This window comes from Magnolia sinica, chromosome 5 (assembly GCF_029962835.1).
Source record: "Magnolia sinica isolate HGM2019 chromosome 5, MsV1, whole genome shotgun sequence".
Taxonomy (NCBI): Eukaryota; Viridiplantae; Streptophyta; class Magnoliopsida; order Magnoliales; family Magnoliaceae; genus Magnolia; species Magnolia sinica.
In genome coordinates, this window is record NC_080577.1 from 95703934 (window position 1) to 95730563 (window position 26630).

Consider the following 26630-nt stretch of genomic DNA (forward strand, 5'->3'; position numbering starts at 1 on the left):
GAATATTAAATAATTCATCTTCTTTTTATGTTCTGTGAGAAAGAGAAGACAACACTAGAAAAGGATTTTTTATTTTTATTTTTTCAGAAGTAACGATATTTGTATTAAAAGGGGAAAAAACATAGACAGAAAGAAGAATCTGCTGAGAGAGCAGACTCAACTAAGGCCCAAGAAAGAGAAGGTTATAATCCTTCATAAAAGAAACATTTGCTAGCCATTCTATAAGAAGAGATTTAGCTCTAAAAGCCACCAAGAGTGCTGAGTTGGACGAGTTGTTGAAACATCTACCATTCCTTTCTTCCCAGACAGCCCACCACACCGCTAGAACGGATAATCTCCAAATGCATGTCTTGTGCTTGCCCAAGCCTAACCCCTAGCCATGCTGATAGAAGGGAGGAAGTCGAAAGGGGCATGCACCAGCTAATCTTGAAGCGCTTGCAAAATTCAGACCAAATATAGACAATGGACGGACAATGAATAAGAAGATGGTCCACCGTTTCTTCTTCCTTCATGCAACACAGGCAAATATTGACGAGCTGCATCCCCCTCTTCCTGAAATTATCGACTATAAGGATACGCCTCTTTCCCACCAGCCATCCAAAGCACATGAATTTAGGGGGAGCCGGCAGCTTCCAAATAAGGGGAGAGTCGGTCCTAGAGAGGTCAGCTACCGGTGAGAGCTGCGCATAGAGAGAACTGACCGTGAATTTGCTTGATTTTTCCCACTTCCATAACAAAGAGTCAGGGGATAGGTTGGGCATCGAGTAGATGCTGGTGATGAGGTCCACATATTCTCCGATCTCCTTATCCTAGAGATTTCTTCTACATATCACGTTCCACACCACCTAACCAGCATTCATCGAGAAGCAGTCGGAAATGAATACTGACTTGTTTGGAGCAAGTTGGAAGATGTTAGAAAAACAATCTTTAAGCACCCTGTCGCCCACCCATAGGTCTTCCCAGAATCTGATACGAGCACCGTACCCAACTCAAAAGCAATGCTTTTATGTACTGGCTCTTTCAGCAGAAGAACACCCTTCCATAAGAAAGAAGCCCTCGAGAGAGAAGAGTCACTTGTCCACCACCCTCCTAGAGAGGAACCATACTTGCCCTTAATGAAAATGTTCCAGAGCGAACCTCCTTCAGATCTGAGCCTCCATATCCACTTACCCAAGAGGTGATTCATTTTTTTCAGGTCTTTGACACGAGCACCTCCATCCCGAAAGTGCTTGCAAACCTCTTTCCATTCAAGGAGGTGGATCTTTTTCTGATTTTCCTTGCCAAACCACAGAAAGTCTCGTCTCAATTTATCGATGTACGCCGAAACAGCAGACAGGCATCTAAACAGGGATATGTAGTACAATGGGAGATTGGATAGTGCCACTTTAATGAGGGTGAGACCGGCCCCCAGAGAGTGGTATCGACATTTCCACCTGGCTAAGTAATTTTCGAATCTGTTGACTATCTTTTCCCAAAGGTGTTTAGGAGGACGGCCCAAGGAAAGAGGGAGGCCCACAAATGTGGTAGGGAAGGAAACTGAGGAGCAGCCGAGAATGCCAGCATAGGAGGAGAGCTCTTCCTCTAACGTGTTGATCCCGAACATCTTGGACTTAGCTAAGTTAACTCTCAACCCCGAAACAGCCTCGAAACATCGGATCAATGTGTGAAGGTTTTCCATCAACTCGGAGGAAGCTTCCGAAAAAATCAGCATGTCATCGGCAAACTGGATGTGAGAGAGGGGAGAAGATAAACTTAGCATAGAGATACCCCGCAGAATTCCTTCTTCTTAACCTTTGTGCAACATTTTGGATAACGCTTCCCCCACTATAAGGAATAGAAATGGAGATAAGGGGTCCCCTTGGCGCAGCCCTCTCGAAGACTTGAAGAAACCCTTGGGAGATCCATTGAGAAGGATTGAGAAATGGGCCGATCCCATGCATTCTCCCATCCAGCTTCTCCACTTAGCTCCAAAGCCCATACGACGAAGCATATATTGCAACAAGCCCCAATCAACATGGTCGTATGCTTTTTCCATGTCCAGTTTGCAAAATATACTCTTCGACCCCGATCTGTGGCTCGAGTGGAGGCATTCGTTGGCTATGAGAGCGCAATCGATAATTTGTCTGCCCTGGATGAAAGCGCTTTGATTGGCCGAGATGATCTTGCCCATGATTGTCCTTAACCGGAAAGTAAGGACCTTAGCTAGGATTTTGTGAGGGTCCCCTATTAAACTGATTGGTCTGAAATCAGAAAAAGAATCTGCTCCTACCACTTTTGGAATGAGAGCAATGAAGGAAGCACCAAGACCTTTGAAGAGCTAACCCCTTTGATGAAATTCAATCATGAATTCCATCACATCTTGGCGGACGAGATCCCAAAATTTTTAGAAGAAGATAATTGGGAAGCTATTCGAGCCAAGAGATTTATCACTACCTAGAGAATCAATCGCCAGCTTAACTTCTTCCTCTGTGAAGGGAGATTCGAGAGCCACCGATTCAGCCTCATTGATTGAGTTAAAATCCAAACGCTCTAACTGCGGTCTAGCTGATCCTTCAGCCGAGAGAAGGGATTGGAAGTGTTGGATGGCCTGCGCTATTATGAGCTCTTTATCTTCTACCCGAACATCATCTACTGTGATGTTAACGATTTGTTTGGATCAAGCCCACATGCTTGCAATATTGTGAAAATATCTGGTGTTCTTATCTCCTTCGCTGATCCATTTGGCTCTAGATTTGAGCTTCCAAAAGGTCTCATCTTCCAAGGCCCTAGCTGACATGGACTGAATGATTTTGATTCTGCGGCCCAGACGATCGGAGGACAAAGGGATGGCTTCAGACTCTATATCGATTTGCTGCAACTCTGACATCATGGCCTCCATTTCCGCTTCTCTTTTGCCTAGCACGGAGATCTTCCAGCTCTTCAGATTATCTTTTAGAAGTCTGAGCTTACAAAGGAGCCTATGCCTTGCAAACCCCTCCACGTGAAATCCCACCCACCAATCAGCGATCATCTTACTGAAGCCGTCAATCAGAAGCCAGGAGGAATTGAACCTGAATGGTTTTGGGCCCCAATTGACTTCTTCCATGGCCAGCATAATCGGACAGTGGTCGGAGGTTGTTCTCGGGAGAGCTTGCTGAGAGACAGAAGGGAAAGCTTCCAGCCATTCTAGTGAGAGAAGGAACCTGTCCAACCTGGACTGAATTAGAGAACTCCTCCCATCTGTCCAAGTAAATTTTGCACCTAGCATCTATCATCTCTTGGGATTGAATCCAATCTGAAAAGGACCCCATTGTTGACGATATCCTTCTTGAGCGGGAGTGGTCCACGACGAATCTGGTGATGTTGAAGTCCCCTACCATACAGCCCGGGCCTGAGAAAGACTGCCTGATGGAGGAGAGCTCCTCCCAGAAAGCTGACCTATTGGAGTCTATATTTGGCCCGTATACCGCAACAACAAGGCACCGGAAATTTGATGCTTTGTTTTGAAGAATCGCCGTCACCGAGTTGTCGCCCAGGGAGGAGGATAGAAGGTCCCATGTAGAAGCTTTCCAACCCAGAAGAATACCTCCTGAACTGCCCTTGGCATCTAGGGACGCCCATTTCGCGTCTAACGCTTTCCACTAGAAAGGGATTTATTATTTACTTTTAAATGAGGCACTACTCTTGCTAACTTACAATGATTTATTTTTTTTAGAATTAACTTAAAATGATACTTTAAAAAATAGTAAATAAACAATAAACATCTGGCACATACTTAATTTTTGATCTAGAATATATTTAATGAGCTATGGAGCCCTTTTGTAAAAGAAAGCATCACTCATGCAAGACATCTCAGATCTTGAAAAGGAAGAACTCAATAGGGTTCATGATCTGGTTAAACTGGCAAGGAAAGATGACCTTTCAAATTTGTTGGGCTCGATTTTGAGAAGTGAAGAAATTCGGTGGAAATAGCTCTCGCATGAAAAATGGATCAAGGCAGGTGGAGGAAATACAGCCTATTTTCATAAGTTGACCAATGCAATAAGGAGATCAAATTTCACTTCATCAGTCACTCACAGGGGCATCAAATCTACCAGGTAAAGACAATATTTGCAATAATCAATGGTGTTGGTTTTGACATGTTAACCAGTGATCCAAAGGAATGTCTGGAAGCTGCCTTTGAAGAGGCAGAAGGTCATGAAGTGGTGTTTGAGGCCACTTGATCTATAATCAGTGACAAATTCAGTGATCTCCTTTCACGTTCCTCTATAGTTTCGGGTGTTAGGGTAAACTTATCTAAAAGCTAAATTTTGAGCATCAATCTAGACAATCTCATTAAGGAGACTGCTAGAAGCATCAGCTGCATGGCCTTGGCATTCCCCATCAAGCATCTCAGTATTCCAATAGCCCTTGGGAGGTTGGCATCACAATGTTGGGAGGATGTCCTTGAGAAATTTACCAGAAAGTTGGATATCTAGGGAAGATAAACTGCACCCTTTAGGAGGTTGTATTATGCTCATAAAGTAACACTGTACAAGCCAGCTTTCTGCTTCATCTGTTATCTACTTTCAGGTACCCAGTCAAGTTTGCAGCAATTCAGATAAAGCTCCTCTCAGATAATTCAAAAGACTCCACAAGTTTCACCTTGTCAAATGAGAGTAGTTTTGTAAGCCCATTAACAAGAGTGTTTTGGGTATCAGGTCTGTTAGAACTACGAACATCACATTGCAAGCTAAATGGTGGTGGCGTCTAGGGTTTACAGACAGTGCAATGATGAAATCTATTCTTGAAGTAAAATATGCTGTCTTAGAAAAGCTGGAACCTTTCTCATGCCACCCATTCGTTACGATCCATCATCTGGAGAGCAGAGTCCTGGTCGTCCCCACTTTTGTGTAAATTGGCTCAGATTTCGTGTTGGGTCAGGGCAGCATATTCATTTCTGGAATGATCTACGTCATGGGGATTCTTTACTTGATGAGCATTTTGCAGATTTGTATAATTTCATATCACAGCACATATGAACCATCTGCTGCAGTGATCTATTGGGGAGATAAACACGATGTCCGATGTTTCAGCAGGACCTTAAAGAAAGTAAAATCTCTTCCTTTGCAGAAATGATGGCCATGCTAAAAGAAGTGTACATTCCTACCGAAGGTCCGACAGGATAGTTTGGCAGCCAGGGCTTGAGCGCTTTCAGATCCATCCTTAGTCAAATGGCTTGATGACGGTAGCAGTGTTGAAGTGTCACATATTTCGAGAATCTGGTCTATTCCAGTTCCTCTGAAAGTGAAAGTTTTCGTGTGGGTTGTCTCGTGAAAAAATTCTAGCGATCGATAACCTCAAGAAATGAGGGTTTATGATTCCCAACAGGTGTGATGTGCTGTGCAGCGGAAGAATCAGTGAATCATTTTTTGCTTCACTTCTCGTCAGACAGAAAGATATGGAATGGTGTCTGTTATAAGTTCAGGTTGGTGTGGGTCTTCCCGAATTAGATCTTTCATGTTACTTCCTAGTCCCCAAATGCTTAGGGCCTGTTTGATTTTCCAGTGCACTGGTAAATACCAGGTAAAAGAGTAACAATTATTTCCATGTGTATTTACACCGCACCTGATTTCACTACTTACTTTTTTGACACGCAAACCGAAAATATTACAAAATATATATGGTCCCACTGTGATGCATTTCGCTTATCCACACCGTTCATCCATTATGCCTTTTGAATTTATAGTATGAACAAAAAAATGAGTTATATCCAAAACTCAAGTGGACCACACCATACGAAAAGAGGAATTGAATACTTACCGTTAAAAACTTTGCGAGGCCACTGTTTCTTTTGGTGTGGGCCACCTAAGTGTTGGATCATCCTCCTTTTTTGGCTCATGCCTCAAAATATTGTGGTAAAACATGGACGGAATTGATATATCATATCCATTACCTTGAGGTTCAAAAATTTTAAATAGCTATTTTGAACCGGTTCCCAATGCAATAGTTTCCCTGGATTTTCAAACGCATGAAATGGTAATAATTACCCATTTCCTGGGTATTTACCCAAGCTCTTGAAAATCAAACACGCCCTTAGGGTCCTGTTGGGAATTTCCGTGGAAAGCAATTTTGGATTATCAAATCGCAGGTGATTTGGACTAAAAGAAATGCAAAAATGTTTCAGAATAAGGTAGTGCTAGTTAAATCTATTGTTGATCATATTTTCAGATGGCTGGAAGCTTAGTCTAGACCAGAGCTAATGCAAACCTCAGAAGTATTCTGTTGTCTGCCTTTGTTTCAAACTTAAAAACTGTGCTTCAAAGCGGAAAAGAGTTCAGACATAAATTGCCAGGTAATCCCCTCCTATTGGAAGTTTCAAAATAAACTTCGATGGCAGCTCTTTTGGGGATCTGAGTTGGGCCGGTGTCGGTGGGGTTGTCAGGGATCTCTTAGAATCTCCATTGTTGAATTCTCGGGTCTCATTGGTTGTAGGAATTCCAGTTTTCCTGAGGCTGCCAGTCTTCTTCAAGCTGTTAATATCATTGTATTTTTCTAGCTTTTTTCCTGCAATAGTGGAAGGAGATTCCCGTAATGCAATCATCTGGGCATCATCCAGGAATCGTCCATCGAAAATATCAGACCAGATCAAAGAAACTCTAGATTTATGCAGAGGCAAGGATATCTCTTTTCAACGAGCACCCCGAGAAGCTAACAGCATTGGCATTGCTGATCAGCTTGCAAAAGAGGGAGTATCCAAATCAGCCCTTATCATAGAAGATAAAATGCTTGGTTTAAATCAGTTGTCTGAGTTTTTGCCCCTGGTTTTCTCTGGTTTCTCTGTATATTGTTTAAGTCTCAGTTTTGCCATGGGGCAACCTTACTGTAATCTTTGTTTTCTTTAAGAAATTGCAGGTTACCTTTCAAAAAAAAAATTTGTTTTATCAACTAAAAAACATCGTAATTTTTTATATGTTTACTAAAAGTGAGAGAGAGAGAGAGAGAGAGAGAGAGAGAGAGAGAGAGAGAGCTTATAATTTTATCTTTGTTACAAGTGGATTTACTTTTTCAAGAGTGACTAGGTATACAGTTTAGGGAGAAAGGAAAGGCTGGAATTGGAGGGATTCTTCAGGATTCCCAAGGCAGACCTATGGTGGCATTCTCAGGCCTAACCAAGCAGTCTGCTCAACTCAGGCTTCACTGTTGGCACTTAGAGAGGCCCTTAGAATTATTCAAGCTCATTTTAGGCACCTTAACATCAAAATTGTTACAGATAATCTAATTATGATCAAATAAGCTATAGGGGGATGGAGTTATTCCACGGGTTGTTTTTTATTATTATAGGGGAGATTAGGACACTGCCCTCTAGGCTAAAAACTGTTTGCCAAAAGAGGGAGTGGGGCACTAATGATCCTGCAGTCATTTTAGCTGTAAATGGGGCATCTCGCTCGTTTTTGTATTTTATAAACGTTGTTTACTTTTCTTAAGCTTTAATGCAAGTTGTTATTTCCTCCAAGAAAAATAAAAAAGAGTGAGCAGGTATAAAGAAATTCTGCGTTTTAAATTAGGAAGATTCATATTATGTTTCATTATACAAAGAATCCTACTAAGAAGTTTCTGGTGAGAGGATTCTTTGTTCAAGTGTGTAACTAGCAGGGTTCAAATGACAGAACAATCCCAGCACGTCAGGTACACATGTCAATGCCGAATTCTTCTGGCTTAAGTTCTCACACTCGGAAGAATACATCCGATATCGATTCTTTAGAAAGAGCATAGAGGATTGTCTTTGAGCTTTTCTAAGTGCGCACACGTGTGCAATAAAGACCGTGTACATGCCACACATGCCAGCATGGCATATACGCGTGACATCTAATCCATACGACACGTTGGTCTGACCTCGTACATGTTTACCCAAAAATAAAATCTGGTCCAATTAGCAAGTGGGTCAATATTGGAAAGAGGTAGATGGGTTAGAAAACTTCAGCCAAGTTTTTTCAGAGCCATACATTTGTTTTGCAAACTGTGGCCCACTTGAAGAGTTGAAGAACCAGATTCTTAGGCTAGGGCATATGTATACTAGTGCCACTCTGAGGGATGGATTCGATCTCCGACCTATAATGCCATGCTGCCACATGCATGGCATGTACTGTAATTTAATGCACACGTGTTTCGGTTCAGCAAAGTTCCTTGTTTTTTCATCACTTCATAACTTTTCCAGGATATGCAAGGGCCCGAGAAGCCTAGGGGCCTGATTATTGCAAAGGCCCAAATGCAGCAAAAGTTCAGGCAGGCCCGCTCATCGCAGGGAGAGAGAGAGAGAGAGAGAGAGAGAGAGAGAGAGAGAGAGCAGTTGATACTTACAAAGATCAATGTATATACATATGCACCCATTGCAACTGGAACACCCAAAGCAGTAGTACCCTCAGGTAGTGATCGAAGCTGATTCACACTAATTCCAATAAGCAGCAAAGCAAGAGCCTCCCACTGCCCCAAATAAAGAGCATGAATTAGTGTTCTTAAAAGAAAAATAAATAAATGTAAATCATCATTGATGCCATCATTCATAACCATGTCAAATCCAACAACATGGATCCTAGAGCAATTCAAGAAAGTACATGTATGATCATAAACTGTACAAGATTAAATGCTTTTCCTTTTCCAAGAACAATTGCTTGCAACTTGAATGTCAAACATGATTACAGACAATTGTTACAAAGTTCAGACTAACCTGAATTATTGAAAACCGCCGTCTCATTATTATCTTTAATAGGAGAGCAATTACTAATACCTGTTTGAGTTTACAGTTCCAAAAGCAAAATTAGCGGCAAGTTGTGAATAAAGTAAATGGCATACTCTGAAACAAATTATGAGATGATCTTTTTCTTGTTCTTTTTTATCAGCAGGGCGAGAAGATGATAATATTAGAATGTTTGTTTTATGATATTTTATTTGTCCAAAAAAAAAAAAACATAAGGGAATTGTTATGGCACCAACTCTTAAATACATCCATCCTGGTCATTTTTTGTTACATGATGGTATAATTTGTGCTGTTGTATAACCAAACCAAATGTGTAAAGGATGGTTTTATCGATCGGTCAGAGATGGGTGCAACTACGGGCTCCCAGAATGATTAGCCTTTATTTATTAAGTGAAAATAAAAATTTATTAAAACAAAAGCAATGAAATTTAAATGAAGCAAATGCTAGTAGAAAGTAAATGATAGATATTCAAGATCCCGACAATGATAATTCACCGGATCAATTTCAAAGTATTAATAATAAACACCGCTACTGACGTTTACCGCTCATGCCATAAATGTCTAGAAGTGGGAAGCATGCGTGCATGCATACATGATCAACTGAAAGGAAATGGGTGCCCGACGCTAAAACTCAACTGTTGGAAAGGAGTAGAAGCAATCAATGGCAAGAGCCATATATCTGTGCTGAACTAACAAGACTGGGAAGAGAATACATATTTCACATCAGTTTTTGAGATAATATGGGCATTGTAAATGCCATTAATCCAGATGAGAAAGTTGTACAGATAATAGAAACCTTTAACCAAGTCAAACCAACTGAAGAAAAGGTTTCTACTTGTCAAACTCAGGTGTCACAAATTTTAAAATTACTCCCCAAAATAAGACAGATATCCTGCAGGCATAAGTGTGATACGCCCATGGTTTCTAATGGCTTTTTGTGGAAATCAGGCACATGAAAAGCCACCTATCTCTGCATTGATCCTAATTGTTGTCTCCGGATTCTCTTAAGTATGAAAAAGACATACGCAGTTAAGAACAAGAGGACAGTCTAAAGCCCTTGGGTGGTATGAACACAGTGTTGCTCAGCAAATGGATGTGGCATTTTGGGATGGAAGAAGGGAGGCTTTCGAGACAGGTAATAGCAGGCGAGTATGGCACGCAAGAGGGCAGATGGTTCATGAGGAATTCTTCTCTTTATAGAGCGTCGGCAATTTGGAAAGCAATGGCGTATACCGAACATTTGCTTAGACATGAGATCTCCTTCAAACTTGGTATTCAGTTTTAGATTGACCCTTCGTGCAGCGGTCAGGCGCTTCAACACCTAATCCCAAGGATTGCCTGCCTCGCCCCAATAGATCTGTTGTGGGAGCAGAGTGTTTTTCCTTCGTCGAGGGGTCAATTGTCTGGTCCCCGCCATGCTGAAGGGACCCGCTGGAAGGCGAGATCAATGAGGTTGCCCAGCTTTTGAACCTTCTAAATAATGTTTGGCCCAAGATCTTTTTTCTTTTCTTTTTTGGTTAAACGGGCAGCCTGAAATCCTTGAAGAGGACTCAATGCAAAGGTCAAATCATTGGGCAGGGAAGTTCTCGGTCAAATCCCGGGCGTTCAGCCTGCCTCACCCATTCCATTTCCAGTTCTACAGAGCTTGCCCTTGGGTGGCAGTTTTTGTTTGGTTGATTGGTAGGAGGAGAGTTCTCACGATGGATAACTTGCTGAGGAGATCCCTTGTGCTTCCTAACATCTGCCTTATGTGTATGGCAATTGGGGAGTCAGTCAATCATCTTTTCATACATTGTTTCTTTGCTTGCAGGGTTTAGGATTATCTCTTCAATGTTTTGCATGTTTACTGGGCAATGCCAAAGATGGTTAGCGAGTTGTTTTCAGCATGGTATGGTGGAGTCAGTAAATCCAGAAGGCCATGTGGAGATTGCTCATAATGGCGGTTTTTTGGGTTTTGTGGGGAGCCCAGAACGGGCTTTGTTTTAACAACAAGGATGTGGGTATAGAAGAGGTTATTTTTAAAATTAAAAGTTTGGTGTCTAGCTGGGCAGTTTATGTTAAGGCCACCGCATGTAGTGTTCTTTTTTTATATGTTGTGCTAGGGGTTGTATTCTTTGTCCGCTTTTGCAGCTTTTCAATAAATTTGTAGTTGCCTCTCCCAAAAAAAAAAAAGAACTAACATTTCGACTCAAGGAATGCTATGGTGATTTGCACTCCCATTGGAACACGTTGGCTGATGACTCATTTACCTTCCAATTCATGAGGACGCTAGAGTGCGCCAAAAAGCTCCTTGGGGCCCACTATGTTATCTATGTTAAATTCACTCCATCCAACAATTCCACCAGTTTATTTTCGGACACCAACCCAAAAATCAAGCAGATCCAACAACTCAAGCGGGCCACACCACAGAAAACGCTAGGGATAGGGACACCCACCATTAAAGCCTTATTGGGGCCAATCGAAGTTCTGTATCAAGACGATATTTCACCCCCTTTATACCAGTGGAATTCACCTTATGAACAGGTTGGGTGGCATATAAACATAACAGTGGATATCACCATACTGCAGGGGCATTTTCACACCGGGCTCGAGTGGGGTGGCCTATGGGATGCAGGGGCACACTCGGGGTGGTGGCCCGTAGAACCCATGGATTTAAGGGCCACGAGGGGGCAGAACCTATGGATTTGGGGCTCACGAGGAGGGTTCAGCCGAGGACCTAACCCGTGGATTTGAGGCCTAGGCTATAAGATAAAGGGATTAATTCGTCATGCTCTATCAGTTCGAGCTTTTAGAGCAAGTGGTTAATTATCCTGCATCAAATTGATATCAGAGCGGGCAGTCTCGTGTTCAAGACTCCTCATTGGGGGTAATTAATGCGAGGGCATTTTCACACCGAACACAAGTGGGAGGGCTGTGGGATGCAGGGGCAGACTCGAAGTGGGTGGCCCGCAAAACCCATGGATTTGGGGGTTGTGTGAGGAGGAACCCATGGATTTAGAGCTCATGAGGAGGGTGGGGCATCCCCATCACCATTGTTTCTCATGGCGTGGCCAACTATAAGCCTATTTTTATAATGTCCTAAAATGGTGGAGTGGATTTCATATAGACCACAGATATTTTTGTTGCAGTCTCCTCACAACACGCATCAGGATGAAACCAAGTGTTTGTTCTCATAAACCTCATTACCACAACACGTGTTCAACGAGGGTGAAAATCGCGAGCCCTTTTAATAAAATCTTTGTCATCTCTCAAAAAAAAAAATTTTGTTACAGTAATTAAGTTATAAACTTTATCATGAGTTGATTCAATTTATAGTACCCAGAATCTTCAACTTTTTTGGGAATTGACTAACCCCCATAAGTTGATTGAAAGAGACCCCCCATAAGTTTATTAAAAAAACTACTGGACACATTAAGAGTATTTAGATAGGAGGAACTTTCACCTACAACCCATTACATGGAAATTGCCATTAGTACCCTTTGTGAGATACACGCGCAAGCACACTTTTTTTTTGGGTTGGGGGGGGAGGGGAATGGAACAGTCCCCAGTTGGTACAAGTTATAATGCAACAAGTTGTAGGTGAATGTTCCTCTTTACATAGCAAAATATGTTAACCTCTGCCGTGCTGACAAATACTTGCACATCATGTGAAACTAGAAACGTGTGCTATTTGTGCGGAAGAAGAAGAAGAACATGGCACAGACTGCCTCCAACTATTTAATTGATGGAAATCCATACATCTTGAAAGCATCAGTGCACATCTCAAGAGCTGAATTTTCTCAATTTATTGAAAAATATGCAAATATGTCATAGCCAGTACCATCACAAAGCAAAATGTCAAAGACAATCCATATGTCAACAATACCTTCAGGTTGCTCAGCATTTTCACAGTAGCAGGATTAAAATACAGCTGCATAAAAGGAAATTTAGGTAATTAGATAGCAGGCGAAAAAGAAAAAGAAAAAGAAAAAGAAAAGAAAAGACATGCTTGTAGCAGGAAATGCTCGGTGCTGGCTTAAGCCACTCTCGCCATAAAACCAGCTGATTTTTTTTAGTACGAATACAAAATGTTTTAATAGGGAAGAAGTCTATGCAATTACAAATAAATACAGAACATAAACTGTATTTGAGCCAATGCTGCTGATTTTATACCTGCATGGTAAACTTTAGATAGTTATTGATGGCATATAGAAAAGCTGGAACAGCAAGAAGGACATTGTTACGAGCTGCCTGCAAGAAAACAAATGCAGAACTTAAGAATGAGAAGACAATAAGGCATCAGATGTATGGAACACCCAAAAATAACATACACATGAAAAACATTTCTAAGCTTTCAACTAATATGGCTGTCAGTGTCTCACAAGTTAAACAGTATTCCAGAGAACAGGAAAATGCAAACAAAAGCATGTCATAATTACATCAGTTATTCAGTAAGAATCATCTAGAGAGAATGAACTTCATAAAACAACTAAAAGTATTTAATTTCAAATTTTCAATGAACCGTGCAGGTGGTACAGCAAGAGAAAGATCTAATTCTTCATCGGTTGAAGAAGATACAGTATGTTATAGATGCTAGAAATATGAGTACAAAAGTCCATCTCTGATGAGTGGGTCATCCACAGGAATGGAGTTAGCCGAGGGTTTAAATATCAGTATAAGGGGGGTGTATCAGCCAGGCCAAAAATGATACAAGGCATATTGGACAATATCTGCCCATATCAACCCTTTTTCTTTTTTTGCCCACAATGGTTTTAAAATTTTATCCAAAGAATAAGGGGGGCTCATTTTTGTGTTTTTAACAAGTATATAATGGTATATCATTCTTTGGTAACAAACAGCTTGACCTGCTGAAAGTCAACCAAATATGCCCTAATCGGAACACATCAAGCATGATTTGTTGGATTAAAGCCCATTACAATGAAAAGCAACAAAACAAGATGACAAAATGGAAAGAAAAGTAATGGTGTAAACCTTCCTTTTTTCCAAAATGGTCCATTCCGCTTCAATCCACCGAATCCCAATAATATCTTGTGTTTTGATCCCCAAATATGCCTAGCTCTAGTACAAAATGAGTTTCTAAGCTTCCTCTAAGGTTGAGATAAAGAAAGTGGAAAAAGGAGCGCATAAAGGGGGCGTCTGATACGGCCGTACAGTAACTAATATTGAAAACCATGGGGTCAACATCAGTCTAAGAAATAATGGAGATACCAGTATCAAAAACTAATAGATGAATCTTTTCTCAGGAACCTCTCATTTCCGGCAGTCAACTCGTCCTGTATTGGACGAGTCATATTAGAATCAGCAATACGACTCAGTCAAATACCAGGATGAGTTGCATTCTGAAACTGAGCTTTAAGACCTTGTCATAGAGAAAGGAATCCTCGCGAACCATCCCCCTGCATTGTCCCTACATCATTCCTTGTAACATTCATCTAAAAGAGCTCAGAGTTGAAATCAAATTGAGGAAATTTGGGGGGGTGGGGGGGTGGGGGGTTGCTCTCATCTGTAACGAATTAGATGATCCCTCATCTTGTACTCTAAGCTCATTGCTCTATGACAGTGTGTTCTGTTTTTCTAACAAAAAATTTTGGTTGTCATTTAAAAAAGAAAAAGAAAGAAAGAAAGAGAACATTCATCAAAATAGAGAATTATCACAGGCACCTGCTGGATTCTATCATTCAATATTCCAACTAGTCATCAATAGAAGTTTTTTTCTAGTGGAATATCTTAGTGGAAAGTTCCATAGAGCCTAAAATCATTTATCAGCTCCTTAGGTATTTTATTATTAAAAAATAAAATAAAAATAAATAATAAATAAATAAAACCACTGCTATAAGTAGCTATGAAGAAAGCACCACACAGTTTGTGGGGCCACAGTTTGACTACAAGACCTGTGAGCTTTAAGATAACATCAAAAACTGCAATAAGTATATATCATATTAAGATCCAAATAAATTACAAGTATATGTCATACTAAGATCCAAATAAATTGCAGCACAGTAGCCTCAAGGAGAAAATATTACCTGCACCAACGTAGAAGGTGAAAGAAGGGATTTCTCTCCAACCTTCTGATGTCTAGCCTGTGGATAAACCAAGTTATAGTCATTTGTAGGGAGAGACCCCCAAAATAAAGATACCAAAAAACAACAAATAGTATAAAAATAACAGCAAGGAATCATTTGGTTTCAAAAAGAATCAGAAATACAGGTGACACTGCAGCATGTAATGAGCACAAAGCAAGACCTATATCAACATAGGATATGTGTATAATGGAACAGACTGGACAACGAGCCCTTTGGGCCTTGCATGTCACAATAGGACCCTAATCTTGGGCCCTCAGGCCAGGCCAGGACCTATTTTTAGGCCCAAAAAATAAAAGGGTCAGACCTGGCACAAGTTTGCCAGCTTTCTCTATCAAGGCCAGCTCCAGGTGCATTTGTAGCCGTCATGGGCCATGCCCAGGCCTAAATTTTATGCACCTGATATGAACTCCAGACCAGATAAATGAATGGAGAAGGCTCAGGCTGACCCAAATCTGGCCAGGACCCAACCCATTGCCTCCTAGTGGGAGATTTAGTCTATCACAATGATCAAAGGCAGTTATGTAATATGTGAAATACTCCACATAAGATTTTGCTATGCAGAAGGGTTAGGTAATGTACCATAGCACAGTTTGGTGATTCTTCATAAGCAAATTTTGCACACAAGATTAATCATGGGATTAGTAAATTTGATTCAAAGTCATCATAACACCTAATGTGGCTCAGGTAACCAACCATCAATGTGCCTAGGCAAATGCCCATCCAACTAAGCAATCCTCTAATAGATGGGGGATGAAGACCAAAAAAGCTTACTATCATAGAGAATAAAACAGAACTAATTCAAGCTAAGGGAGAAGAGAAAAAATATAATTGCATCAACAAAAAAAAAAATAATAATAATAATAATAATTTTAAAAAAAAAAAAAGGAAAGAAGGAAAGAAGAAAATGCATAAAAACAGAAACAGTAAAAAACCAAAAGTATTCTTTTTAAGAGTTCAAGAGGATTTTTATTAAAAAAACAGGCACTAGTGTTCGAAATATCGGTATCGCATTATGCATCACACCCTTGGGATACAGATATGTATCGGTTATAGCAGGGGATATATCATTTGTATCATGTAATTTATCGCACTTTTTGGGAAACATTGGGAAAATGGTTAAATTTTTCACTAAAACTTCAGGGATTGTTAAAAAAGACCTTAATACACACTTTTGAATCATAACATCTCAAAAAAGAAGTGCACATAATAGGTTTCCTTTGTATAGGGTCCTAACCTATACGTCGTCTGACTGAACTAATGCAACTATATTCAAATTAAATGCATAATATTTAGATGGTATACAATGATCATTTCATCAAACACTCCTAAATACTTCAAAATTAGTCTCAACTGACAGTGGTTGAACGGAAGAAAAAAAATATATTTTTTATTAATTTTTAATTAAAAATGATTTTTATTTTCCAAATTTTGACCAGGACTTAACAAATCAATAGATCAGCCCTCATAGATGCTTGATTTCATGTTTGAAGTGCAACATTGCAAGCAATTTGAGAGAAATTGCGGAAATTTCAAAAAAAAAAAATCCCAATTTTCCCCAAATCAAACCATCAACACTCAAATTTCGAAATTAGAGTGTATGTGATGATCATTTCATCAAACTCCTAAATACTTTGAAATTAGTCTCAATTGATAGTTGGTTGAAGGAAAATTTCAAAAAAAAATATATGGAGAACATGAAGAACCAATGGATATCGAAATCAATGCTCCAACTCCATGATTTTTCATGTAAAACATTAAGAACCAATGGATTTGTAACCATTTGACACTGATTCAATATAATTTCAAAAAAGGGGGATCGGAAATTGAAAATGCTCACCGAATCGAACATGTGGGATATATCGGCACCACATGTGTGTTTCGTATCGCACAAGTGGGATACACAATATATCGTTGGATATATTGGCCGATATCATCAATAGAGCTGGGCACGAACCGACTCGACTCGTTTAGACCCGACTCGATCCGAACCGAATGGGTGAGTCGATCCGAACCAAGTAGGCTTCGCCCAATCCAAACTTAAACCCGGTCAAGTTCGAGCTACCCAGTAACTCAACCCGAAACTCAATCCGTCAGACTCGACCCGATCCGAAACCCAACTCGACTCGGGTTGTCGGGTAGGGTATATATATATATATATATATATATATATAAACCTAATTCTTAATCCTCTCTACCCTACCCGCCACACGCCCCGATCCGAAAAAAAACCCAACCCCTTCCCGTCCGACACCCATTGGCGATCTCGTCCCATCCAACAGGCGGCAACAACCCTCCAGCCTTCCTCCTCCTCCTCCTCCTCCTCCTCTCTCTCTCTCTCATCCGGTAGGTGGTAGCCAGCGGCCCATCAAGTGTGTCTATCTATTTTATTTTTTTTAAAGTTTTTTTAAAATGTTAAGAGGATGGACCACACACAGGAAATGGTAGAGATGGAAGCGGGTTGCATGTTGAGTAACTCAGTACGCTTAGCATACTGAGTAAACTCTATGAGGTCCACTATGATTTATGTATTTTATCCCCTCCGTCCATCCATTTTATCCCCACCGTCCATCAATTTTATCCCAAAATTGATCCTAAAAACCCGATCCAAATCGGTGCCAACTCAATCCAACTCGATATTTCTGACCGGGTCGGACTCGATTCGGATCAGCCCAGCATTGCCCAGACCCAAACTCGGATCAAGTCAGGCATGTTGGACTCGGTACCAAGTCGGATCGAGTTTGGGTCAGGCCTTTTTCAAAACCAGATCGAGTTCGATTGGACCTAACTCGGTCCAACACGACTCGATGCCCACCTCTAATCATTGATATTTAAAACATTGAGAGGCACTGTAATAGAGGGGAGAGAATCGATAATCACTAATTATTGGGATTGGATTCCTTGCCTCAACAAATCATCAGTTGCATTGTTTCCTTTCCTACAAACAAGGAGATTTCAGCTCCCCCAATTCCCAAATTTCATCCACCCATCACACCAATCCCCAATAGCACTCACTTCCGATGATGCCCATTTTATCAAGTAAGATGAGTCCCCCTCAACAGCTGCAGGGGGAACTTGCATTTGTTTAAGTTCCTTCATACCCACCCATGAAGCTCTCACCTCAGCTTCATTACTATCAGCCAAACCAATTAGACTGTGAATTCTCGTCCCAATCATCCTTAATGGTTTCCCCTACACCAGTCAGCTAGGAGGAAATTCGAGAAACATAAATGGGAAAAAGAAATAAAACATAGCAAATAAAACTAAAGCTTAGATATTCAAAAAAGTCATCATACTAGATGCATGGCGGGGATCCTCTCATTGTAGTGGTCTTCCCATACAATCTTGAGGGTTTAGTTGATTCTCTCTAGGTTTCTACTAGTTATCACAAAAAGGCTGTACTTTGTCCCAATCAGCTGCCTCAAATATGCTTAAAACGGCATAGCTTTTGAAAAAAAAAAAAGTAAAAAGCAATTGAATCAACGTATGTGAAAATGTCGGAATACTGTAATCTAAGTTATGGTTCATCATGCACGGAGAAAAATAATAAGAGGATAATTTCTTCATGGAGCGAAAAAAGGGAACTTGATGACTCCACACAGTAGGCAGTGTGTACTTGATGGTATTCTAACTTCAAATCAATGTTTTTAAATAGCAGTAGCGTGTTGCGTAGCATTCAACCCTCTGTAGCGTGTAGCGAAATAGCGTAGCGTATAGCGTAAGCTACACAATACTTCTATTTTTTATTATTTTAAATATATATATATATGATAAATATTAAATAGTAAGAAAAAAGCAAAATATATAAATGTCACATTCTTCAAAATAAAAATCCTAAAGTTAAGAGCATTAAGTACAATACAAATGTCACATTCCACCCCTTCACGCACCTCAGTGGGCCCCACGTGGGCCATACCATAGAAAACAATGCACATCCACACATGCGCACACCACAGTGGGCCCCACGTGGGCCACAACATAGAAAACAATGCAAATCCACCCCTTCACACACCTCAGTGGGCCCCACGTGGGCCATACCACAGAAAACAATCTATATCTACAAAGATATTGAAAAAGAAATCGAAAAAATTATAAAGAACAAAAAAACACACAGTAACCACCATTTTAAAAAGGGAAAAAATGAGCAAAAAACTCAAAATACCAAGTTATTTTCATTGTACATCGAAAAAAATTCAAAAAAAAGGAACGAGCGTACCTATTTTGTCTCAAGATGAGATTGAATTAATGAAAATTGCAAAAGTTGAAGCTCCACAGCCGATCGCAACCGGAATAGGGGAAATCCAATTTCTCTGTCATTTCTTCTCCATTGTTAATGAAACTGCACCAAATGGAGCTCCTTGTAGTCTCCAACAATCGGCCAAAGAAGCCCCTTCGAAGGGCTTTTCGATCGCAAGATTGAAGAGGGGGGAGAGGAAGTAGCGTCGGTTTGCGTCTGGAAGGGCTTTCGAATACCCTGTTCGATACGGTTTTTTTTTTTTTTTTTAAAGTTAAGTGCTTGTGGTGTGAGTTCACCACTGTTTTCAGCAATGAAAAAAAAAACACCACAGTGTAGCGTGCGCTGCACGCTACGAGTCCGTAGCGTACGCTATGACCCCCTGTAGCGTGCGCTACATGGGATTTGCACTATTTGGTGTGCTACGTAGCGATATGGCAGTGCTACGCTACCAGCGCTACTGACAACACTGCTTCAAATCTTTTATTTTTTTTATTTTTTTTATTTTTGAAAAGTAACAAGAGAATTATATTAAGAAAAAAGGATTACAAAAGAGGGGCTTGACCCGCTGAGATAGCGGGCCAAGACACCTAAGAAAACAAAAACAGATTACATTCGCTGATGTGAGGAACATTGGAGGCCCACTCCACAATAAGAAAGTGGACTCTTCTCACTAAATGCCCAACTGCATGGGATTCCCCCTTGAAACATCTCCCATTTCTCTCTTCCCACACCACCCACCAAACAGCCACAAGAGACATTCATAGAAAGAGCACTGGACAATACGCAATTGTATTAGCCTTATTGATTTGCTTAGATTAGGACTTCTCCTACATCCATTTCAGAGATGCTCATAGAAATTACTGAGAATGGTATTCAGTGATGAATTCTAATATGGAAGTTAGTTAAACCAACCTGGAACAAAAGCATAACAACAGCAAAGACAACCTTTGCAGCTTCTGTCAAAAAATTAACGCTGACAGGACTAAACTCGAACTTCCCATCCACCTTAGACATAAAGACTAAAATAGGCTGCAAGAAAGAACAAAAGGAAACATGTCAAATACATACAATATGAAAGAGCAAGGATCTCTCCACAACCTTGAACAATAGAGGTATCCAATGTATCTCCAAAAAAATATATAGAGAGAGAGGTATCAAATGAAATACAAAGAGAAATGTCTAGAAATCTTGTTCACTTCTCCAAGAGTTTAAGAACCAGTGACTGGTTGGTCCTTCCCTCAATCAATTGTGCGTTGTAATTTAGCAAATCAAGTTGCAAATTAACAATAACACAGAAAAGGGTAAAGCCTTAAGGCTGGCTAAGCAAGTTAAAACGGAAAAGGGTAAAGCCATAAGGCTGACTAAGCAAGTCACTCCAATCCACCAATCAGATTACACAAGCCCGACTCAAGTTGAGGGTCCAGTGAACTCACATTAAATTTACTTCACATTGTGTCCGTCCATCATTGTTTATATGACAACAACCAACAAATGAACTAAGGTTGTAGAATGTCAATCACCTGAAGACCAACCAAGATGCAGTCACCAACGACCAAGAAGACATTGAGAGCACGATGCTTTGATGATATCTTGCTCCTATGCTGGTCATAGGCCCTCGAGACAGCTCTGGTAGTTGGGGAAACCAATTTAGAATGGCAGACACTGCATTCTATCATCCCGTTCTTCATCCGCTCAACACCAAGTGCCAGCCAAGTATCAGCACTGTAACACTCTACAGTGCAAAAGCAGCCACACCAACAAAAGCAATGTCCTCAACTCATCTGCCAACAAGAAATCAAAGGATCATTGGAACCCCCTTGAGTATCTAAAACAAAATAAAAACATCTCCAATCAACAAGTAACTCCTAAAAATCATAAATCCAATCCAACAAACAACAAATCTAACAATAGCAGTATGATTCTGCTAAAGGGAAAATCTAAAGTATGTACCATGCAAGTGCTATTTATCTAGTGCTCTACAAAAATCAATATGGCAAAACTTTCCAGTGACCTACCATTCATCTGCCAGACTACGGTCAAATCCTAATTTATAGAACAATCTTAATCATCCAATCACTATCCTGGTAATGAAAGGTTAAATAGGAAAAACTATGGCCAACAGTCCACATTCAATTGGAAAAAAATCCATGAACAGTGCAGGTAGGACTGTCCAATCTGTTTATTTTTTGGACAAGGGCAATCAATAGTGGGGTCCACCAGATGAACAACCTGGTTCGGTCTGGCTCCTTGGACTGTTGTGCCACATCTGATTTTGGTGGGAACACATTGATGCAGGCAGTGTTCCAAGTATCGGTATCGCTACAAATTTCGTTGGCCAGGGATATGGAAACAATATTGATATCGCCGATAATATCGCTAATAATCATAAATGCGGGGAAACATGGGAAAAACGGTGGAATTTTTAGCGAAACTTCAGGAAATGTACATATTTGCATATTTAGAAATTTAAAAAAAAAAAAAAAAAAAAAAGCATATGTAACAAATTTCCATTTAAGGGGGACTTAAAAGCATGTGTCGTTGTAAGAAATCAATTCAACCATCCCATCCGTCCTATTTAACCATCCAACTTCCATCCAAACATCCATCGATATTGCAAAATATCAACAACACATGATATTTCACCAAGAAATCATCAACAATTGGAAAGGAAACGGAATATTGTAGTCTCGATATCACGCGTGTTACGATATCGATAATATCAAGATAATTATCAATATTATCAATGACAAATTGAACACTACATACAACCATGTGTCCGTGAAAAAAAAAATGAAATAAAAAATTTTCTCATAAACAAAATTTTAATGATATCAATTCGTTGGCAATATTATTGAAATATCGTCAATGCACTTATGATACAAGCATTACCTAGAATTTACATAGTCGAAAATATTGGTGATACATTGGCGATATTGATGCATTGGTAATACAAACGACAACTAGAATTTACATAGTTGAAAATATTGGCGATTACATTAGTGATATTGATACATTGGCGATACTTAGCGATACATTGCTAATAGCTAGAATTTTTTATACTACCAGTGTTATCGGTATCGCTAAGCTAGAGATAAAGATAATATCGGAGATAATTCGAACACTGGATGCAGGACAGTTAGTCACTTGCTCTAAAAGCTCGAACTAATAGAAAATGGAGAATCAATCCCTTTATCTAATAGCCCAGGCCCCACATCCTACGGGTTAGGACTTTGGTCGAACCCTCCTCGTGGGCCCCACATCACATAAGTCCCGCCTCGCACAAGTGGAGCCCACCTCATATGGGCCACTTACCCCGAGTGTGCCCCTGCATCCCACAGGCCACCCCACTCGAGCACAGTGTGAAAATGTCCATGCATTAATCACCACCCGTGAGGAGTCTCGAACACGAAACCTCTCGCTCTAATACCACTATAATGCAGGACAATTAGTCACTTGCTCTAAAAGTTCAAACTGATAAAGCATGGCGAATCAATCTCTTTATCTCATAGCCCAGGCCCCACATCCCATGGGTTACGACCTCAGCTGAACCCTCCTCGTGGACCCCACATCACATGGGTTCCGCCTCACACGAGCCACCTGCCTTGCACAGGTGGGGCCCACCTCGCATGGGCTGCCCACCCCAAGTGTGCCTCTGCATCTCACAGGCCACCCCCACTCAAGCCCAATGTGAAAATGCCCCCACATTACACATGATAGCAGCAATGTGTAGCATGGCATACATTTTTTATTACTTTTTTGAATGGCATATAGTTTTCATTTCCTCCTTGCTAAAACCTATCTATTAAGAAAGATTCCATCAATTTTATGGCCTTTATTTATTAATAGGCGCTATTTAGAAGGGCATCTTGCACGTGAGATGGCATGTCAAAGGATGGGGTGTGATTAGGATAGAGTTGTTATCTTTTTTATTTGTTTCCAAATATGGTGAAAGTGTTGCCTATTGAGTACGGATGAAATAAATCAATAATATGAAAATTTGTAGAGAATTTTCATTAAAACAGTGCTTCTCCTTGTACTAGGAGGCTGATCTACCCTCAAAGTGGATCAAAACATGAAGATCTTACTCATTCATGAGTAGAGATCTACCATTTTGGCATCAGAGCAACAATCTTGGGCACGCCCCAATCAGGAACAAGAGCACGGCAAGTGAAGACAACAGGGGCTAAGGTAGAATGGTTAGAAGGGTAGGTCCAACAACATTCTGAATTCCTGCAAGAAATCAAGGAGACTCTTACTGCCATGAGCCTCCAACATGAACAGCTAGTATCTTGTATGCTAAAAGATGGGGGAGACCATTCTCGTGGTCGATATAAGCCCGCTTCATCTAATGCATCCAACGGTGGAACCAACAGCAATGGAAAGACATTAATCCAAGCCAGATACACACGTCTCAATTTCCCGAACTTTGGGGTGAAGAACTGAAGATCCAATGAGTTGGATCTACTGCATAGAGCAGTTTTTCAAATTTCATACTACACTGACTGATCAAAGAATTTTGTTGGTTACTTTTCATTTCGAAGGAGATGTAGCATAGTAGTATCAATGGTATGAGAAAACAATAGAAACGCAATCATGAGCCAATTTTGTTGAGGCTCTTTGCATTCGTTTTGGACCAGCTAATCATGAAGACTTCGATCGGCCCTCCCAAAATTACGGCAAACAAGACTATGCAAGATTACCAAACCAATTATGAGCATCAAGCGAATCGAGTAGAAAGATGGACTGAAAAGGCTCTAATCGGGTGCTTCTACGAAGGATTGGAGGATGAGATTAGGATTGAAGTTTATATGTTCTATCTCACCACTACATTGGTGGCCACCATCACCCTCACCCGAATGCAGAAGGAGAAAAGTTCAACACTTGAGGGGTAATGAGAAGATTCCAATAACTCACCCAGCCTGTTGAAGTGAAAAAGTCCCTTGATATACATTGATACACCACACTCTAATAGCTTAAGCTTTTAGAGTAAATGGTTGTTTGACATGGTATCAAAGCGAAAGGTCCTATGTTCAAATCTCGAGAGCACCAAATATGCCTCCTAATATATTATTCTCCCACAGGGGGTAAGGAAAATCAGGTCTAGCCCAGGGACCGGGAAATTAAGCCCGGCCTATTTATGGTATGAGTGTCTCTCCACCCTCGTCAGTATGTTCCCGTGCAGAATTCCCACCCCGCACGTGCGGGGGGGTGTTAAAGTGATAAAGTCCCTTGATATACATTGATACACCACACTCTGACAGCTTAAGCTTTTGGAGTAAATGGTTGTTTGACATAGCCAACATGCCTGCCCCAACGACCTCCAAAATCGAGATCCCACCAATCAAGAAACTGACTTCAGCAAAAATGGAGTGCATGGACAAGGGCCTCTGTTATAACTGTCGTGAGAAATTTGGTCTCAGCCATTATTACAAATCCCAACAACTATTCGTGTCAAATGGTAACAATGGGTAGACAGAAGACAAAAAGGAACCGAACGATGAGAGTGGCATGCTGGAGATTTCAATGCATGCACTTTTTGGCATTTCTCCATCGCAATGCAAGTCATGGGGATGGTAACAACTCTCTCTCTCTCTCTCTCTCTCTCTCTCTCTCTCTCTCTCTCTCTCTAACAATAGCAACTATGCAATCTCTCTCCCTCTCCAAACCCTAACCCTAGCAAAATTGTCGAACAAATTGCATATCTCATCTCCACATTTCTCAATCTACGCTCTTTAATTTCCTCATCTTTCAACATTCTACATCTCCTACAAGATCTCTCTGAAGTCGTACGAACCCAATCGGATCTCAACCATCCTCCAACCACTGACCCGAAGGAGATCCTTCATTCATTGAACACCACTAGGGCTCAAGCTCGGGCTGTATAAAGATCCCAGGCCGGGCTTGGGTTAGACATTTTTGGCCCGTCATAGGCCCGGCCGGGTTTGGGTGTAGGTTGAACAATGCGGGCCGAGCTTGGACAGAGCTTGCCAAAGGAAGATGCAACATGGGAAGAGTATATCAGCTCAAGGAGCGCTTCCCATCTTTATAACCTTGAGTACAAGGTTCATTTGAAGGAAGGAGGATTGTTATGTTTTTTGTTTTCTCCTTAATAATGCCTGTTTGGAAGGGCATCTTGCACATATGATGGCATGTTAGAGGATGATATATGATTGGGGCAGAGTTGTTATCTTTTAAATCTCCTCTTCTTCTTCATCTTTTGTTTCCAAATATGGTGAGAGTCTTGGCTAATGAGTACGTGTAACATAACTTGAAAAATCACAGAGAATGTTCCTTAAAACGATGCTTCTTCTAGCACTAAGAGGCTGATCTACTCTCAAAATTGATCAAAACACATGGATCTTGCTCATTCGTGAGTAGGGATCTACCAATCAAATAGTGCTGAATGTACCAATCAATTAGTGCTGAATGTATCCTACAGAATTACAGATTTCGCCACGGGAGAAAATCATGCATTCTACCATAAATCAAAAGGAAAAAAGAGAACCGCAGCAAAAGATAAACACGCAACAGAAATCAACAACTAATCCTCACTCAGAACCTTATGAAGCAGTCGCATCTGAAGTAGAAACTAGAAGCAATCATTACAAATATCAAACTGAAAAAATCAAAATCCTTAAGCAAGTGCTTACCAGCATTTTTAAGATCGAAACCATTCAGATTCAACAAGATCCCGCCACCAGAAACTCCATCGGTGTCATTCCCCCGATCCCGAAGAAAATGACCGGAAAATTCCTAGAAGGATCTGAAATTTCAGATCTAGAAAATAGATTTTACAACTGGGATTTATACGGTGGATTAGTACTAAAAAGCACCTGAATCAAGTTTTCTGATATCTGATTCGAAATCAAACGCTACAATCGAATTCGAAAATCAAATTCACCGGAATTCGCCTTTCTTCGATTAGAATCCGGCATCGAAATTCGCCTTTTCCGATCAGATTCGAGCTACTGGGAAGGAAAACGGAGATTTCACTGTTCCGATTCGAAAATTACGGAAATGAAACGCCGTTTACACGGATCTAGCGAGAGAGATGGAGAAAGAGAGAGAGTTCTAGGGCACGGAAATGGAGATCTGAGGAATCTGGTGGAGGAAAGGTGAAGATTCGAGGAATATACAGAGGGAGAGACGGAGAGTACTTATAGCAGAATTTGCTGCGTCTCTCTATTTAGTCTCTTTTGCTTGAAACTTACAACAGACCATTATACGCCTTTGCATAACGCAGGCGCATCTCTCGCTCGTATTTTCTTTATTCGAAGGGACGTCGGCAGAGTCACACGTTGCACACGTGCCAACATGCTGCACGTGAGAGTTTTCCATCATGTGGGCCCCACTGTTTAGATCTTCTGGATAAAAAACAGGCCGTTTCAGTCTCAGGTGGACCATAATTACAAACGAATAATGCAGAACTTTTTTCCCACTGTTTGTGCACGTGCAGTCACACGTGCCAATATGGTACACATGCTTAGATCCTGGAGGAGTCATTTGGTACTCTGGCTATAACGCCTGATACTCAGGCACTAGGAAATAGTACACGTGAGGTATGCTAAGTTAGGCCAAACCCACAAATTTGTAGAAC

General features: G+C 40.7%; 1 protein-coding gene across 3 annotated transcripts in view; it reads right to left on the reverse strand.

Moving 5' to 3' along the window:
* Positions 1-26256, reverse strand: part of LOC131246344 (CMP-sialic acid transporter 5-like) — a 49224-nt gene extending 22968 nt beyond the window's left edge. The window contains exons 1-9 of one of the 3 annotated variants that reach the window (XM_058246370.1): positions 25935-26256; positions 25684-25786; positions 20554-20814; positions 19946-20062; positions 14740-14796; positions 12869-12946; positions 12582-12626; positions 8687-8746; positions 8320-8442 (exon numbers count right to left, since the gene is read on the reverse strand). In XM_058246370.1, the coding sequence (XP_058102353.1) occupies positions 8320-8442; positions 8687-8746; positions 12582-12626; positions 12869-12946; positions 14740-14796; positions 19946-20062; positions 20554-20721 (648 nt within the window). In that variant the 5' untranslated portion in view covers positions 20722-20814; positions 25684-25786; positions 25935-26256. Of the gene's footprint in view, positions 1-8319; positions 8443-8686; positions 8747-12581; positions 12627-12868; positions 12947-14739; positions 14797-19945; positions 20063-20553; positions 20815-25683; positions 25831-25866 lie in introns of all 3 variants that reach the window. The other 2 variants (XM_058246369.1, XM_058246368.1) reach the window with 2 other exon arrangements.
* Positions 26257-26630: the final 374 nt, after the last annotated feature.